The sequence below is a fragment of the Cryptotermes secundus genome, unplaced genomic scaffold, assembly GCF_002891405.2.
Source record: "Cryptotermes secundus unplaced genomic scaffold, Csec_1.0 scaffold573, whole genome shotgun sequence".
Taxonomy (NCBI): Eukaryota; Metazoa; Arthropoda; class Insecta; order Blattodea; family Kalotermitidae; genus Cryptotermes; species Cryptotermes secundus.
In genome coordinates, this window is record NW_019738880.1 from 818,036 (window position 1) to 837,120 (window position 19,085).

General features: G+C 43.1%; 1 protein-coding gene across 1 annotated transcript in view; it reads left to right on the forward strand.

Moving 5' to 3' along the window:
• Positions 1-19,085, forward strand: part of LOC111871195 — a 206,130-nt gene that overhangs the window by 93,011 nt on the left and 94,034 nt on the right. Inside the window, exons 4-7 of the mRNA XM_033754152.1 lie at positions 6,097-6,307; positions 7,379-7,589; positions 7,793-9,608; positions 12,597-12,933. Of these exons, the coding sequence (XP_033610043.1) occupies positions 6,097-6,307; positions 7,379-7,589; positions 7,793-9,608; positions 12,597-12,933 (2,575 nt within the window). The remainder of the gene's footprint in view (positions 1-6,096; positions 6,308-7,378; positions 7,590-7,792; positions 9,609-12,596; positions 12,934-19,085) is intronic.

The window sequence follows — 19,085 nt, forward strand, 5'->3', positions numbered from 1 at the left end:
GAAAAGCCGTGGTTCGATGAAGGATGCTCATAATTATTAGACCAAAGAAAACAAGCCAAATTGCACTGGTTACAGGATCCAAGCGAAATAAATGGGGATAATCTGAACAATATAAGACGTGAAGCCAGCATTCATTTTAGGAATAAAAAGAGGGAATGTGTGAAAGACAAAATTTATGAGCTTGCAACGAACAGTAAGAACAAGAACGTTTAGAGAACTATTTCTCGCAGTTATTGAATATACGTACATAGGGTCAGTGATGCTAGGCAGATAGAAATACATACAGCTGGACCGTTAGTACCTGATCCCAGTCCATTTGAGTTTGAAAATGCTATTGCGAAGTTTTAAAGGTAAATATCTTCAGATAGTGATTAAATTCCGGCAGAACTGATTCAAGCAGGAGGTGAAATATTGCGGTCTCGAGATCCATAAACTCATTAATTCTATACTTGTTTTGGCTTATTTTCGACTTCACCCATCGTCTGGTATGTAAAAGACAAAAGACCACGACGTNCAGAAGAATTGCCTCATCAGAGGAAGGAGTATAGTCAATAACAACAGAAAATATAATCAAATATGTTTCATTTAACTATTACAAATTACAGGACACCTTGGTCCATCTTATGTCCCTCCGGTCAAATTCACAGTCTTGTACATTTTTCTACTTTAACATTTTCCTAAAAACGTGCTTTCATAAATTAATGAAAGTTGTTTGCATCAAAACAAGCTGTGCTGTATATCAAATTTCTGAAAAAGATGATTTCTGCTTGTAGTGCCTTGGGGGGTGGGGTAGAAGTCTTAGAGAAGTAGGATGGGGACTGGATTCATCTGGCTGAGGATGGTAAACAGCGGTGGGGCTCTTGTGAACATGATAATGAACCATCGGGTTTCATAAAATGTTGGAAAATTCTTGAGCACCTGAACGAGTGGCGGCTTCTCAAGAAGGGCTGAGTTTAGTGAAGTTGGTTATTGGCAAAAGAAACATCCTGGCCTTAAAAGCGTTAGGAGTTCGGAATATGTTGGAGACGTATGCGCCTGCGTACTTCAGAACGCAGCCAATAGACAACACTGATAATCGCGAGTTCCGTAATTGTGGCGAGGAGTGTACCGAATTGTTTTCGAAGCCCAAAGTTGGAGAGATGCCAGAGTCTGAATGATCGATTTTTCTTTCAGATGCGGTGCTTGTGGGTGGAAGACAGTGGTCTGCCCCTTGTTGCTCCTTTGTATCATGGTCTGCGCCGAGTTCGTCATTAATGCGGATTATTGCGTAGTGCATGACTCCATGTTCCACTCGGAGCGAGGCTAAGAGGAAGCAGACGTTCATACACGTTGCTGTGCACACTAGTTTCTCACCACGCGAACCCTCCACACCAGGACATCTGTACCGACGAACGGCGTTCTGTTCATTTTAAGTCTGCTTTCCTTATTTTGAAACAAGAAGTTGTTGGCACAACCACGACACGGACCGCAGAGAAAACAAAAGTATTAGGGGGATACACAACAAACAGACGGCTAGGCGATCCCATAAGCTTCATAACAAAAATTAAGGCAATACAGAGACAGCGCGGTGATATCATAAGACCTATTTATTTTGCTCAAAGTCTCTCTCTTCAGCAGTCGCTTCTGTGGTCTAATTTCCTGGCTACAGATCCAGAGGCCCCGGGTTCGATTCTCGGAGATATCATTTTTTCATGAGAAGTAGTGGGTCTGAAACGGGATCCACTCAGCTTCGTGAGGATAATTGAGGAGCTATTCAAGGTAAATAGCGGCTCCGGTCTAGAAAACCGAGATTAATGGCCGTGGGGGTCCGTTGCGCTGACCACGCGACACCCTCTATCCAAAAAAGCTGACACTAACTTCGCCGACAAGCAACGGTCGCTCGGTCGGTATAGTTCACTTGCGGACTGCAGGCCACGGAGTTTTTTATGTCTTGAGTCTGTGACGATTCTAAATCGGGGACATGTGCGAGAATGACCTTCGATTACTGCACGGAAATTGTAAAAGATTTCGAGAATCGATGTGAGATCGAGTATTTCCTTTAATAGGCTAATCTGTTTTCTTCGCTGTACTCATTTAGAATATCGCATTTCAAGGTAATGCCGTGCGAGAAATGAAAGTGCGAGTCGAGATTGAGATATTTTCTGTCTCGCTTCTGCCTCGAAAATTCGAGACTCGCGCTGATGAGAGGTGCTGTAGGGAGAAGTGTCACAGATGAGGCAGCACCAAGAAAAGGCAGCATAAATTCTGAGTCTAGATGCCCTCTTACGCAGGTTGACATACCGGGTGTAGCCTAATTTATCGGTTTGGAATGAAAGTATTACAAGTTGTGTACAAATTACCCAGCTGCATGTATTTACTGTACTCACTTTGATCCCTTACACTGAAAAATATTTCCCGTTTTGTATATTAATAATTGATGCATTTAGTGGGCCTGTTAAATTGTTGACAACGCTGCAGTTGAATTTGTCAAATCCATAGACTGACCACAAAATTCCCCATATTTAAATCGGTTAGGTTAACATGTTTGGAATGAACTTACTCACGGGGCTGAGACCTTCAAGAGCCGCCAATTCTGCAGCTACTCAAGAATTTCCCAGCATTTTATGGAACCCGAAGGTTCATTACCATGTTCACAAGAGCACTCCACTGGTCCCTATCCTGAGCCAAATCAGTCCAGTCCATACCATCCCATCCTATCTCTCTAAGATCCATTTTAATATTGTACACTCACGTACGCCTTGGTCTTCCCAGTGGTCTCTTTCCTTCTGGCTTTCACACCAATATCCTATATGCATTCTTCTTCTCCACCATTCTTACTACATGACCCGCCCATCTTACTCTCCTTGACTTCATGATTCTAATTAGACTTGGAGACGAGTACAAGTTATGAAGCTCCTCATTATGCAGTTTTCTCTAACTTTCTGTCACTTCGCTTACCGCACAAAAAGTGTAGAGCGGAGAGTTCAAGTTTCTAGAAGAACTGAGAAAGTATGACCTCTCGTATCGATTAGCCATCGACCAGTGGAAAAGACGGATTCATGACGTCATATAATAAAACTGGCACTATTCAGCATCAATTCTGATAGAGAGTATGAGTTGTAAATGAGGTGCCTACTTACACGCAACCGCGCTAAGTCTCGTTGTGCCCATATTTTGTAATTATACACGGCTTGCATGAGTTGCATTCAGATTCATATAACTGCTCAACTTTATGGTTTAAGCATGGTCTTTTTTATTTTGCGCCAGTCTCGTTGTGTGTGTGTGTGTATGTGTGTGTGTGTAGCGAGAACCGCGAACCGGGCGTCGGGGCCTTGTGATTTCCGTTCCTCCACATGGGGATATTTTGCTTTCAGATCTCGACCCAGGGATCGAATATGACGACCGAGGTTTTCTTGTTTTTCTTCGGCCTCTCCGGGCAGATTGTTGTTATTAAAGTTGGCACTATGCTTGACTAATTTTAGCACTACGTCATGAAGTCGTATGCGGGAGTGGATATATAGATCCATTTTTTCTTGACCTCGGCACTAGCTGGAGGTGAGTGGTCAGCTTCACGCCCCTGCCGCTTTACTCCCGGAGAAAGAGTCCACGGTACCCATTGGATAGGGGAGTGGGTGGGCCCCAGGGCCGATCTGGATGACGTGGAGAAGAGAAAATTTTTTACCCTACCGGGCACCGAACTCCGAACCCTCGGTCATACAGTCCGTCGCCAGTCGCTATACCGACTACGCTATCCCGGCTTCTCAAATTGTGGGCAGTGTGTGCCCTAAATCCGATGACGAACACTTCCTTTCGTGCCCTTTCCGGTCCGTAATTCATGAATCATCGTATCAATCCCCAATGAGTAAAGGGGAATACATTGGGCATGCGCAGAGTATCGTTTGCTCCCTTCTTCCGCCCACTGGATAAATGCGACTCTTGGTTGGCCGTCCATCTCCTCGCCGTCTAGCAGTTATGGTTTTATCTCGTGCGCGTATTTCACTGTGCTGTTATTTCCGTTCCTGTCTTTTATGCCGCAAGTTTCTGCACATTCCTGGCGTTCCTCCAGTCTGGAATCCAATCAGCTTCTCTCCTTGTGTAATGAACTGCCCTGCCTGAAGCTAGCCAAGCAGTTCTATCGTTTTCCCTGTTGGAGGATTCGGAAATCCGTTCCCTAGCTACTGCGGTTTGCGTGGCTTGCGAAGCAGAACTGACAGCTTGGATTCAAGTTGTATTCTCTTGACTGCACACTCAAATTGGTGCGTATCGGGAAAATACGTTTCACTAAAGAGAATATCTCTTGATTTCAGCACACAAGATGTTTTATATTAAGAAGATAGGCTGCTGTTTCTTCAGAGGTGACCAGTTCCGACAGATACCGGTTGAAATTGTAGTTTGAGTGAGCTAGATGCTTTCTGAAGCATCGATTGGATCTGCTGTCGGGTCAAGTAGACCGTACCGGTATCGACGATTCTCCATGGTTTTCAGATATCAAAAGACACACGTCCTCGGAAAATAAAGTTATGCCTATGCTTAGTTAAGTGCCACCCTATGAAGACATTGAAGACGTGGAGGTATAGAAAAATAAAAGTAAAGCTATCCCTATAACAGGCCGTGGAGTCCCATAGGGTTGTAAGAGGTTGAGGCTCCCACATCTTCTAGACAGTCGGCTCATTGATGGCGGTAAGGTTGCCAGCATTACGCGCCGGCCGCCCCTTTACCCCCCCCCCACCCACACTCAGGAATATTTCTGGTACTCATTTCTGTTAGAGGTTGAGTCGACCCCAGGTTCATAATGCGGCTGGAATGATTAGGTCAATTAAAAAAATCCACCTCATCGGGACTGAAACCCGCGACCTGCCGGCTTGTAGCATAGTGTCTCAACTAACTACGGTACTGCGTGCCCCGAAGTGGAGGTATAGCACCACGTATTTTTAGCCGCAGGATAAGTTAGAGGTCAATATCCGTGTTATATTCCATAGCGTAGTCACTATACTGACTGAGCTGTCCCGCCGAGTGATTTTTGTTTGTCTACGGTATGTAACTATACAGGAGTTTCGGTTGCAGATTTTATACGGTTCAGTGTGAACTGTCTCCCTTTCAGCAGCCATCCCGCCTAGTACCAATTTATAACAGAAGTAAGCACCGTTCCTGCTTCAGAAATGGAGCCTGAACGTTGGTAACAATCTACCAGACAACACGGTGTCGCATTCCAGAAGGCTTTTGATAGAAACCTCCATGAAAACCTCGTATCTCAACCAGGTCGTGTCTTAATGTACGTCTGTACCGTGTTCACAAGAGGTCACTGCTGATCCCTATCACGGACCGGATGAATCCAATCCACACCGTCCTATCCCATATCTTTGAGATCGATTGAGATCATCGTTGGTCATGAGTGATCTGTTCACAAGAGGCCGCAAGTTCGAAACCACGTGTAACAGCATTCTGTAACATACTGTTTTCTTTTATGGAGAGTAACTTGTAGCCTTCACCGTACCCTCAAGCTGGGTGTGGGCACCCCATTACTGCCTGTGACCGCTTATCATGGAAACGCCACTAGAAGTCGCCAGATATGATTAGGCGTGGCGGGTAAATTATTACGCTACACCCTGTCGTGAAGACATCAATCAACTTACCTACGCTGTAGGGGAACAGAATCAGGCATAAGTGATTTCACTGCTGTCAGCATCCGATTGACTTGTTCGGTTTGAGTTCCTCATGCTGGTGGTTGTGTTGTAACGCCGTATAGTTTTGAGAGGTCCCGACCTTCCAGTGGAAGATACTGCCTCCTGTCGCCAGCTTCTGCTCGGTTTTTCCTTCGTGTACTCGCCGACCCCGAGTATGGAGGCTATATGTTTGTCCGAAACGTCGGGCTCCCTCCGAACTACACGGTGTTACAACCCAGAAAGCCGTATTGTACACTACATCCTTTGTTTTTATGGAACCAGTGACGGACTCTTGAGAACAGAGTAATGATCTTTGGGTTTCATTCTTCGTGGAGTAGTAGATCATTGCCGTGTTCAGAATATCCGTCTGTAAAACCGTGTTTGGGGCCAGTTGAATTAATATGTGTTCAGATCTCTTGAGTTTAACATCCATTGGTGATTGTTGTGTCCTCAGTTGCAACCAGGGGCGCCGCAGCAGACCCATGGCCGTCGGAAGGGAGGCGGTGGCGGCGGACAGCAGCAGTTGCGATCGCCAGTGGTGAAGCGCCCAGCGGCCGCCCCAGTCACCCTCCAGGGCTGGTTACACAAGCAGGGCAGCGAGGGGCTTATGCTGTGGAAGAGGCGCTGGTTCGTTCTGTCGGAGTACTGCCTCTTCTACTACAAAGGTAACTCAGAGACATTTGTGCAGATGTAACACAGGGACATACGTGCAAATGTTAAGTCATGCGCATATGTCACTTGGGGACTTGCTCGAACTTAAGTCAGGACAGTTGTACCGATGTAACCCAGGAACATGTGAGCAGATGTAACTCGGGACGTGTGTGAAGATAATTCAGGGACACCGGTGCAGGCGTAATTCAGGGACAGGCACGTAAATGTAACTAGGGTGTCGTGTACAGGTGTAACTCAGGGATATGTATGACTGTGCAGATGCCGCTGCTTTCAGTCAACGTGTTACGTCCAGCTATGGGCAGTGGGTTCTTATGTACTTTAGAAACATATTATGGTGTATATACATACATATATACATACTATTGCAGGTGAATAGCTGAAGTGAAATAATGTATGTAGCGCATTTTCCACGGGGACCGCCTCTATGGCCTAGTGGTCAGAGTTCCTGACTACAGATTCAGAAGTCCCGGGTTCGATTCCCGGCGCTACCAGATTTTCTGAGAAGTAGTGGGTCTGGAACGGGGTCCACTCAGCCTCGTGAAGGTAATCGAGGAACTGTTTCAAGGAAATAGCTCATTTTCCACACCGTGATTCTAGGTTACCTGTAACTTGGACGTTTTAAAGTAAAGAAAGGGGTACAAAGGGATGAATTTCTCAAAAAGAGAGAATTTTAAGTCAGGATTTACATATTGTACTCTTTCAGGGTGATGATATGGCTACATAGTTTCTACCACACCGGGTTTAGTTCGATTTTCTAAAATTAAATTGATCAAGTAGTAAAGTGATGCTACAGGCTACATGGCCAGGTTCAAACCCGAGGTTGGCACCCGGACCTCTTCTCTTCACTCTAAGGTTCACAATGGCTCTGGTCCACACAGCCTCCCTGATTGATACCAGGGGCTCTTTCGTGGGGGATGGAAGTGTGAAGTTGACCATTGCTGAAGTTTGAGAGTGCTTAGTGTGGTGCTTGGGGTTGCTTTACCAGAAGCCTTTGTTTACTGTATTGGTTCCTGCCATATCCACTTTTTCAAGTGAAGTACTTATTATTTTTGTTATTTCCGAAGGTCCAGAAGAGGAGAAGCTGCTGGGTTCGATCTTACTGCCATCGTACAAGATCTCGCCTTGTTCAACCGAGGACCGCGTGTACCGCAAGTTCGCCTTCAAGGCCGAGCACACGAACATGCGCACCTACCACTTCGCAGCCGACACACGGGAGCTCATGGTGCGGTGGATGAACGCGCTCAGCCTCGCCTCCATCCTGCAGGAGGGCAGTAGGTACAGTAACAGCGACAGTGATGATCATGATCATGATCATGATGATGAAGACATCAACAATGAGGGAAAATGATATGAACATCATAACAGCACAGTAACGCTGTAATATAAAATATACACTGCTTTGAGTACTTGAAAATAATAATTTAATTCATTATTCTTAATTACAGAATTCATATGCTCATGTGTTCACTATTTTACAGTTGGGATGATCATCGGTCAGCTCGCCCCAGTGTGACTTCCATGTCATCCACCCTGAACCAGAGTGCTGATGAAAGTGATTCAGGTTTCCATGGTTACCGGCAACCACATTCTGTGCCTTTGGGCACACCATCCACAGTTCCTGCATCCTCAAACAGTAAGCTCAGCAGTGAGCATATTTCAAAGAATGAGGATGCTTCTCGCCAACTGAACACCAGTAATGATTCAGTGTTCGCAAATGGTTTGGGCCTCCAGAAGCAAGGCACAGGTTACCATCAGCCACTCTACGCTAATGCGCCCCCAAAACCAAGGCGCCTTGCTGAGCATGAGGACTATGGCGCTTCCACTCCTGAACCAGCTTCTGACAGACAGGCTGAAGAGCTGGCTGGGAAGAAGACCCTTCAAGATCCTGAAGGGAATAAGGGATTTGTGCCTAGGATCGCCCAACCACAGCAGCCTGCGAGAAACGAACGTATGGATGTTAGGTACCATTACCACCAAGCAGCTACCCAGAAGCCAGTTCATTCCTGTGAACAGCCTCTTCAGCAGGAACAGATGCAAAGGCTGCAGCAGCCTCCACAGCAGGTGGTCCAGGGTTTAGCTAGTTATGGTCAAGCATTGATCAATGCGGAAAGACGGACTCCAGACACTTATGGCCGGTCAAATTCTGCAACTCCTGGACCTGCAGGGCAAAGTAAAGTGCCAATTTTTAAAGGTGGAGATTATGAAGATGTGTACAACATCTCGGACACTGTGAGGCACAGTGGTAGTGAAGGTAGTTACAGAGAAGTGAACAAGCGATCATCAAATCAGGTGGCATACATTAAAGGAGCAGGACCTGTGATATCAGTACACCACAAACAAAACTATTCAGAAAGAGGACGTGGGGATAATCGTTCTTTACCACAGGGAGGAGGTCAGTATGGTCATTCTGGTCAGCATCAGCAGAACTTTGCAGTTGAGAGGTATGCCTCAGGCGTTCCTTCTCAACAGCCAGACATGCAGGCACCAAACTTGTACTCTGCACATATGCAACAACAGCCTCTTCCAACCCATCATCATAATATTCAGCCAGTGAGACACAGAGAAGCAACGCCAAACCGGTACCCACCACGGCCTCACAGTGCCGACTTCTTGGACTATGATGCCAAGAGGCACAATCAGCATTATTCGTGCCAACCACTGTATAGTCCTGGACAAGAAGCCAGCAGAAGTAGGGACTTCTTGCAACATAGTGCTGGTGGTGATGACAAGAACTATCAGGAGCAACATGCTAGTAGAGTAGCTCTAATACCACGGCCTAAATCAAGTCTGGAGATGATGTCCCCTCCAAATCCTGCTGTTAGTGATAACTATTACTGGTCTGAGGAATGTTATGCTCAAAAGATGCGTCAGTCTGCTTCTTATGTTCACCAGATTCCAATGACACATCCAAGAAATCAGTCTTCCTCTTCAAGGGCAACGACTCCATCGATACGGTTAAGTACTCCGTCAGGTGGTAGTGCTCAAGTGGGGGGTGTTAGCTCAGGGGGAAGTGTAAATAGTGAGAGTGCCGGTGTAGTCCTGAGGCATCCAAAAAGGACGGACGTAATGCCAAGTTATGCAACGACAATACGGTCTCCTTCAGGACAGCAATATCAGCAGCAGAGGCGATGGAGTGAATACCGAGACACTAGCTCAAATGGACAATTTACAAGGTCAGCCAGTGCAAGGCTGCCACGACAGCGGTACCAGGATGATGAGAATGATTCACGGGGCGAAGAACCATGGCAGAAGTCTGCCTCAGATGTTCATGATGGAGAGAAGAAAATTCAGCAGGTAACTTTTCAGTATACGATTAATCTCTCAGTTTTAGTGTCATCATTGTTCCTGTGATAAGGTGCTTTTAAGGAATGCAACATTTTTCATTTGAACTCAAAACAATCACATGCTAGATCAGTGGTTTTTACGGTGTAGTTGGCAGACCCCTGTTGGTCTGTGAGATTATTTTTGTCTCATCAGATGTTGAAAAAGAATATGTATGTTGAATATTTTACAACTTTTGTTTAATATGGAATAATGGCATAACAAATATTTTGGATTCACCATTGTGTAGAGGTGGGTATCTGGGTATACTGATAACTTAGCTGTCATTGAAAGATTGAGGTTAGAAAGCACATTGTAACAGATGTTGAACAGAAATGTCCTGTCTTCTGGGATAACACACTATGTAGTCCATTGAAAGTCAGTCGACATTTTTGAGGAACACATCACCTCCATCTTAATGGTCGAAGAATAAGCCAAGCAGGAAACCAGCATGAAGTTTAACCGCCCACTCGATGGGCGTCACTTTCATCCGCCGCTTCCTTGTTGCTGTTTGGTTCAGGGTAGGGTGTGGGATTACTCTGAATTTGGATTTGTATGGGCGCCAGTGGACTTGGGTGAAATCCACGAATTTGGAATGGGGAAAACAAAAGTGGGGTCATGGATAGGCAGACGTTTGGGGTTCCGACTGCTCAGACGGTAGGACGAGATTCTGTCTCAGGGTGACTTCTGGGCCTTGCTCACACAAGGAGAGAGAAAACACTTAAAACTCACACTTCACTCAACACTGTTGCTCTTTATTGTAGATGTGAACTAGAATTACACATTACAAGGCAGTAGCACTTTGAATTTGTACGCCGGACTAGGCCAACACCGAGTTAACGTCTGGGAGGTTACTCCTGACACCTGTTATTCCCTTTTACAACTCACTCCTGTTACTCCCTTTTGATGACTGACTGCTCTGGAGAGGTAGAAGTCCTGACGGAAAGCAGGAACGCCTGGTTTCCTCTTCTCTGAAATTTTGCTGATTGGGTGAACCTAAAATTTGGGTGTTTCGCTCATTTGCATTCAGCCAATCCCTAACAAGATCCATGTTAATTTGGGCCTAAGTACAAGACGGTCCTTCTGACAGCTCTCAAATAAATGAAGGTACGCTAACGATCGCTTGGTATGCCCCTCCGAAAATTATTGCGACTCGTATCTGTCAAGTCTCAAATTTTCAAATACTCGCACCGCGAAGTTAAGCATTGAAATTCCCAGAAAACACAGCGGGATACTTCCTGCTCCATTCTGGGTTTTCAAGTGACCTGCAGTTTGCTTGTCCCTCAGAAAGACCAGATGTCGTCCTTGGCGTCTGCTGGTGCTGGGGTCAATTCTGCATCATCTTTTGTTAACAGTAGTACAGTTCGTTTACATGTAGTACATTGTAATTAAGAATGTAAATCATCAACATTGCTGAGTTTCCTGCATGGTGCGGTTACAGAAATGGGTAGTTATCACAGAAGGCAGGACTCTTCATAACCACCACTGATGAGAACCTTGAATCTTACACAAATGTTAACCATTCTGTACGTATGGTACAAGCATTAAAATATTTTAAGTAAGTTTTTTGAAAGTGTTTCAATTTGATGTGCTCATAATTTAAACATGGAGGGATGAGGAGGTTTTTGAGTGTGCAATTTGTTGTTGGGGGTCTGCGGACAAAAAATATTCGAGAACCATCGTGCTAGATTATACTTTTTTTTTTGTTTTTGGAGAAACCGCAGTCATATCGCATGATTCTGTATTTATCAGTATATTATAGTATTATATGCTTGCTACACTGCAAACAAAACCTCCATCTTCTAACAAGTTGGGTTTAAAAGTTTCCCTTGGCACTAAGCAGATGTGACTTGTGGGTGAGCAAGGAACCAACCACTTGCTCAAGCTGGTTCCTCGCTTGCAGATTTTTCTAACCTGATATACACGGCTCCACATCCCAGAAGACAGCATTCTTCAAATGTTGCATATGTTTGAAAGGTCGTGCATCACTACTATTTCAGATGTGTGCACTACCACTAGGGTGATATTGATAGCAGGGAATGAAGAAGTTTAGAGCTGTGGTGACCTATGGAAGCATGATATTCATGCCTTTCTTCATGAATTAAGGAGTAGGAAGGTACTATATAAAGACACACACATTGTCAAGATGCTATGAAGTTTGTATCTGTTATAAAGTAGAAAGAGTAGTTTGAGAAGTGGAGTGCATTACACAGATGTCAAGGACATCTGCTGTCTGTGACTGTCAGTAAGTTATTGGCAATGAATGTGCTGCTTCCTATTCACCATTGTCACACATTGGCCTGTTCCAGTATGAGACATCATAAAAACATTATAATTTTGAATCTATAATAACAAGTCTTCATTCTGATTAGTAACAAGATTAAATTAATTTGAAATATGCTTTTCCAGATAGAGGTAAATAAATTACTAGACTTTGTTGCAGGATTGATCAGATGGCAATTTAATATTTATACTGATCTTTTAATTAGGTTTAGAAAAGTTTTCCATCAACATCAATTACTATCAGATGTGCATATTTGCAAGGCCATTCCTTGACAAGACTTCTTGGACACACTGCATTAATTTTCACCTAGTGAATTGAATATGGAACCTTCGACTTGCTCTCATCTTCATGAAATTCAGAATGTCGTGTATGTCTGTAGTATATTGCACTAAGTTATTGGATTCATCATACAAAGATAGGATGTGACTGTATGGATTGGATTGATGTGGCTCAGGATAGGGACCTGTGGAGGGCTCTTGTGAACACAGTAATGAACCTTCTGATTCCATAAAATTCTGGGAAATTCTTGAGTGGCTGCAGAATTGGCGGCTCCTCAAGAAGTGCTCAGCTCCATGAGTAAGTAAAGTAAATAAGTCTGTCATACAAAAGATACTTGCTTGTAATTATGGAATGGGGGAAGTGACATATTTTAACAATTTATCCTTCATTATCTCTAGCGGGAAGAGTCTATGAAGCGGCTCCTAGAGTGGAAACAGAGGATGTTGCAGTCTCCATTGACCCGGAAACCTTCAGGTTCATCGACTCGAGGAGTAGCACAGAATGAATTGTCAAAGTACTACAAACAGCAGGTACTCCGAGAACTAGCTAGCCAGGAAGCTCGGAGCAGGGATGTGACGAATAGTCAAGATGGACATGTGAGTTCCAAGAGGAGATCACAAATGGAGGATACAGGGACTGTGCCCGGTCGATCTATGCTCAGAAGTAGGAGTCAGGATGGTCGTCGCTCCTCAACATCCCTCAGCCGCTACAACAGCTACTCATCTGATGATGAAGGTAAGCTGTGGGCGTTTGAATTGCATGCATACCAGAACATTCAAATTCGTATGGAAGATAGACATGGCCTTGGCAGATCTGTTAATTCTGAAAACTGAAACACTGGTGTAGTTGGGGTGGGTACAATTTGATTTCTTATGTTTTTCAGATTAGGAAGATGACAGGCAATTCAAGCTAATACACGTGACAACATTTTAATAGAATGAACATATTCGTTGTTGTAGGGAATGAAATTAACATCATGAGCCAACTCTTTGTATTATTTAGAATGATGTTGGATATAAAGGGCCCAAACACAATGCCCTGAAGATTTATAGGGGTTGAAGTTCTGCAAATTCCAGAGCTTGGTGAAAGATTGAAGTGAATGGGCAGTTTTGTATCCGTATTCTGGGCAAGCCTATAGCAAGAGTCGTGAAGTGGCAAAGAAAATAAATCTATGCCCTGCAGACTGTTGGAGCCCATTCATCCAGCCTACAGCCAGCTGCTTCACTGATTGAGCTATGCCAACTTAATACATTAAAAGGTGATTTCCTATTTTTTGAGTCTATGGCTGACAGGCTACTAAAAGATATTTGTTTGTCACTGTGGTCATCATATAAAAATATTCTCTATAAAGTCTGTATTTGTGGTTTCAAAACTCACAGCTCTTCTGCATAGAAACTTAGAGTACTTGTTGTCTTTGTTTTGGATTGAAAGTGAAGTTACATTTGCTTTAATTACTGAGCTCTATGAAGATTTAGAGTAAAACGTTTTCTTTGAATTCTCTGTTGCCTACTGCCTTCTAGTGGAGACATTGAGAATTAATTTAGCAAATATGAGCTGAGTGAAATGTGTGAAGTGTTATTAGTCACATATGTGATTTTTCAGTAAATATGTTAGCTGCTTGTTCTAAAATTTACTAATCACTTTGTGACACCCCATTTTCCTCCTATTGACATGAATGAGGATAGCCTCTTAACCTGTTGGTGGACTTATGTACAAGTATGTAACTTAACCAGCTATTGCTAAAATTAGTGGTGTTTAGTATAGCAATATTTTTCAAAATCTGTATGTAGCTTTAATTGTGTTTATGTTCTTCAGTTGGTGATCAGTTTACCGAATGTTGTTTTTCTATCCTGTACTTTCTGCGATATGTAATGCTGTTCAAAAGTGAAACTTTATTTCAAGTTTTTCCTGTTGCTGCTCAGAGAAGTACATAAATATTTAATTAAAAAGGTCACAACACTAGGAAGTGTCCAGTCTTCACTACTTGTTTCTAACATACAAAAATTGAGCAGTTCCTTCTTTAGGGAGTATATCAGTGTGATATTCACAATGTAAACAGAGGTTTCCAACTGTACAGATGGCCCTGGCAAGTCAGTTATGCGTAGTTTAAATAGTGTGCATTTTGCCATGCTTTTATATACATATTCACATTATTCAGTTCATTTTAATAGAAATGTATGTAATTCTGCTTCTTACTGTGACAGAATTTGGTCTGCCTGTTGTCATTGATGTGTTCATGGGTTTCCTTAGTTTCTCTGATCATATGCCAGGATAGTACCTCGAATTAGGTCACAGCCACTTCCTTACCGATCATGTCGAATTTAGTATTTGGGTATGAGTATCTTCCTGTAATTCAGCATTCTGTAAGCACTGCAATGAAGGCTTTGTTAAATTAGTGAAGAATATTTTGCACATACAAAAAATATTTTGCAAGAATTTTCTTGATGTCAGACTCAGGATATCCTTATAACAGTTTTTGTATTTGAGTTCTCATATTTACAGATTTTCAGGAAAATTTATGAAGCACATTTTGAGGTCAAGGACATTTCAATACAAAGGATGGAGTATTTCGTTCCATTCTTTCTTATGTGTGATTGGTTATGTCTGAAGAACCCAAGATCTTTGCTTAGTTTGAAGAGTAGCATTCTCCATGAATTTTAAATGCAATTCCTGCATTAATTTTCTGTAACTGCCAACAAAATGTGGCGGACACAAGTCAGTTGTTAGCTTGAGGGATTTTCTGAAATGTTTAATATTGTTATTCTGGACACGTGTGGAAAGCAGAAGTATTATGATACACAGAAAGTCAACATTAAAATGTTTGAAAGTTGTGAGAAATAAGAGCACTTAAGGAATACTGTGTTCTGGAATGTTACTCATGTAACTTGCTAGAAGTCTACCTAAATCTTCAGGGGAATGTTCAGTACCCATCTTCAGGGTCAAGGAGAAAGTTAAGCAGTCCTGAACTGTGCACTCTTAGCAGCAGCTTCAGTGGAAATACTGCAGCAGCAGAAAATGACACAATTTTAGTGTTGATACTGAATGGATACTGCACATGAAAAGAAGTCAACAAAATGCTTGAATTTAAAGACAGCACCGAAGTGGTGCAGTTTCATGTAAATTTTTGTCATTGTGATTATCAGAGGACGTGAAAGAAAAATGTGAGGAATGTAGTCGGTCTGGTCCAGTGATTGATGGAAGCAGTGCATTTTTAGGCTTGTATGAATCCTGCTGAAACACCTGTTAGCATCAGTCTGTCTGTCCAGCAGTAGCACCTGCCTGTGGGTGGTGGAGGACACAGATGAACCTAGAGAGGCCCCAAGCCTCTCTGACCCAATTTGAGTTTACCCATATCAAATTCACATGAGGTTCATGTGAAATGTTCTTTTCAGCACAAAATGAGACTACAGTGCTGAGGAAGAGATGCTATATAATATATAGAGTCAATGATTAATATAGATAAGAACACAATTTTTCCCCTTTTCCCTTAACACTTTGCAGGCCATGAGCCAATTTGATTGGCTGAGCATAACTGCATTAAAAGTGACAGAGCCAAAGATATCGGTTTAATTAATCAATCACTCAGTGTAGCATTTCATGCAATACATGGCATCAGGTCTCACATATCAATGTTAAGAGGAAAGATCAGGCTTTCACACTTTATTTATCTGTTTTTGGTGGAAGGTAATATGCAGAAGGGTTGTAGGTTTTGTAATGACATATAGCCCCAAGCAGCTCTGGTATTTTTAACAGGAAGTTCTGCGGAGGGGCTTGGCAGTCAAGACATCACATGAAGGCAGTGGGGAAAGGGGTTTAAATTTTAAGCAGTCCTGGCCCCACCTCTTCAGATAGTCATTAGCTGCCATAGGTGAAAATAGCTGGAATCAGCTGTATCAAAGTTAGGTTTTTTCTGCCAATTGACACTGATCTGATTAATTTATCATTTTCAAATTTTGATACAGTGAAAATACTTTGCTGCTCTGGCTATCTGATGCACTTTGAACATACTATGAACACTATACCTTTGCTCATATTGTATAGTGATGTGCTTTGGTAGTTGGAAATGGCATTTACAGTCAGTGAAGTAAATTGTATTATTTCAATCCAGCTGCAAGTATGTTGTTAACAAGAAGTATCATTTCAATTGAATGTGTATTTGTTTGGAAGTTAATGTTGTATGGTATGTATTCCACAATAATTCTTCCTAGGTGTGTGGCTTTTCAATCTTTGTCGATTAATATTTTCTCAGCTCAGTCCATCTGCATGTGGCATTGTTTAATAAGTACAATAAAAAGGAATGCTTACTTCTAACCCCCTCAAATGAGGGAAATTATATAAAACCGTCCGAGATTCTGCACAGGTAAAATCGAGACTTAAATCTGTGACAACCTTCCTGCCTGCTTGGGTTTATTCATTTAAACTAACACTGGATTCCCCCTCCCTGCTGTGGATATTTAATGGTGGCATGGGAAATGTATTTCCTTTTGTTACAACAATAAAATTACAACCATTATTGATAATTTTGCTCTGAACTCTTTATAACTGCATGACTGAAAGATGTCTTAATTTTCACTAACCTAGGCTTAACTCTATCTTTCTTTAGGATTCAGATTTCACTTAAAACATTTTGGTGAATGTAATTATTTTAACTAACTTTAACACTTAAAAGAATATATTTTAAGCTTATTTTTTATAGTTTTCTTGCTAATAGTAACAATAAATATCAAAATTACAACCAGTATACTCTTCTTATTCATAAGAGAAGAGTGTAATTCTTCTGTTCTCTTCTTGGACTGGTTCAGAGCCGAGTGACGTTCGCAAGGCGAGAAAGCGTGTTCGACGCCCCTCGCAGGCAGGAAGGTCGCGACATGGTAGTGCAGAGGGAAAACCACGTCGTCACCACCACCACTCTTCCGTTCCTCAGCACACGTGCACAGATATGCATTCCTCATACAAGTATGAGAATGTGACTGCCCCATTCAACGCAGAATCACGCCATAATCATATTCCATGCGATAGCAATGCGGAGTCTAGAAACCATAAACGTTTATTACGAGACAACCAAGACAAGATACCTCCAGATGCAGCATATGGGAAAGGCTATCAGGGACCCTCCATCCCACCATTTTCAAAGGACCATAAAAGAACTCACACTGTTGAACAGTTGAGAAGTCCAGAAAGTAGGTTGACAGAATTAACTAATGGCAGGATGAAGTGCTCTGAGTTACTGCCTCTGCAAGGGGAAGCTACGTACCACGTGGATAAGAGTCCTGCACAGAAAATTCTAAAGTGCTCTGATACATACCCAAAAGGCAGCAGCAATACCCTCAAGTCTTCAGGTGGCAATTCTAATCTGCAGGATGACAGGTATTCTAATGGGAAGCACTCTGATTCTGGTTATGACACCTTGCAAGCTGGCAGGACTGTCCCCGGATTCACAGAATTGTTGAAATTTCAGAACACAAATGTGAATCCAAGGAAGAGTTGTGAGTTGGTGTATCCAGTTCATCAGCTGCACTTGGATCCTGCTCGGGTTAGGGATGTAGAGAAAGATAAGGAAGAACCAAATATGAAACTCACCAGATCACAGGTGATGAAGTTACCACATGCTCGTGGGGACAAATGGAAGAGAGAGGAGAGTAAGAAGGAGTTTATTCACAGCGTTGAGTCCCCGCCAAAAAATATTGTTCAGAGTCGCATTAAGGTGTTCGAAATTGGAAAGGAAGGTGAGGAATCAGTGTCAGGAAGAGAATCCTTACAAATGCAAGAACCTCTTAAAATGTCTCCTCCAATGTACCATCCCAATGAAGCTCATGTATCAAGCCTCAAGAACGCAGACCAACAGCAGTCTGAAGCAGACGAATCTCCACGACGACAACGGAAGACCGATTCATGTAACTTTGTGTTTGGTGGCAGTGAATCTACGAGCAAGATAACACCTGCTGACTTGCACCATCGATCGCGTAAAAACTCAGTTGAGTCTGAGAAATACGCGAAATCTGTACGAGATCTGCTGGCCGACTTTGAAAGAAAGTCACAGCTGGTGAAAGAGCGCCAAGCCGCCGAGGAAGAGCGAAGTAGCGAGGGCGGACCGAGAAAGAGGTGTGTCTTCAGCGATACGGAAACGTTGCTATACGACACCTCAAGTGACGCCGAAGGTCACTCCGAAGACGTGAAACCAACGCCAGAACTCTCTGCAGGATGTGAACAAGTTGAGACCAGGACTGATCCTGCCTGCAGTGGTGAAGATGAAGATGACAAGGATGACGAAGTCGCTGCAGCTCTTGGACGAACGGAAAGGTTTTTAAGTTCCTGTCGAGATCTTGGCAGGAATAGAGATGCAGATTATTGTGAGCATCAAAGGCGTCGAAAGAGGGAGATCTCAAAGGCAAGTCTCACAGCAGCCCATCCTACAGCGAGCGACGACTTGGAAGTTATTGTCACTCCAGGCTATCTTCGTCTGAGCATGGCAGAGTCTCTTGTGACTCACGAAGATTCTGAATCAGTCTGTAGTACGCCTACCGATTCCCAACAGTGCAATACGCCTGATGGAACAGGAGAGGCAAACACAGATAAGAAACCAGAAGGAATGATTAGTGCTTTGGCGAGCGTTGAAGAATATTACATGCCAATGACACCTTCGCGGAAAGCAACGTTGGCAACACCCGAAGCATTTAGTAGTACCAGAAGCCCATCGGCATCTCATACAGTAATAATGGAGAATATATTTGGTGGCAATGGTTGCGAAGAGAGTTCATACGTAGAGATGACAGAAGATGGCATCATTCGTTCATTGTTATCTCCTGAGCCCAATGTATCATTCTTATCGAAGCTAGATCTTAAGGTAATGAACAATAGTGATTCAGCATCTGCTTATGCAACCCCTG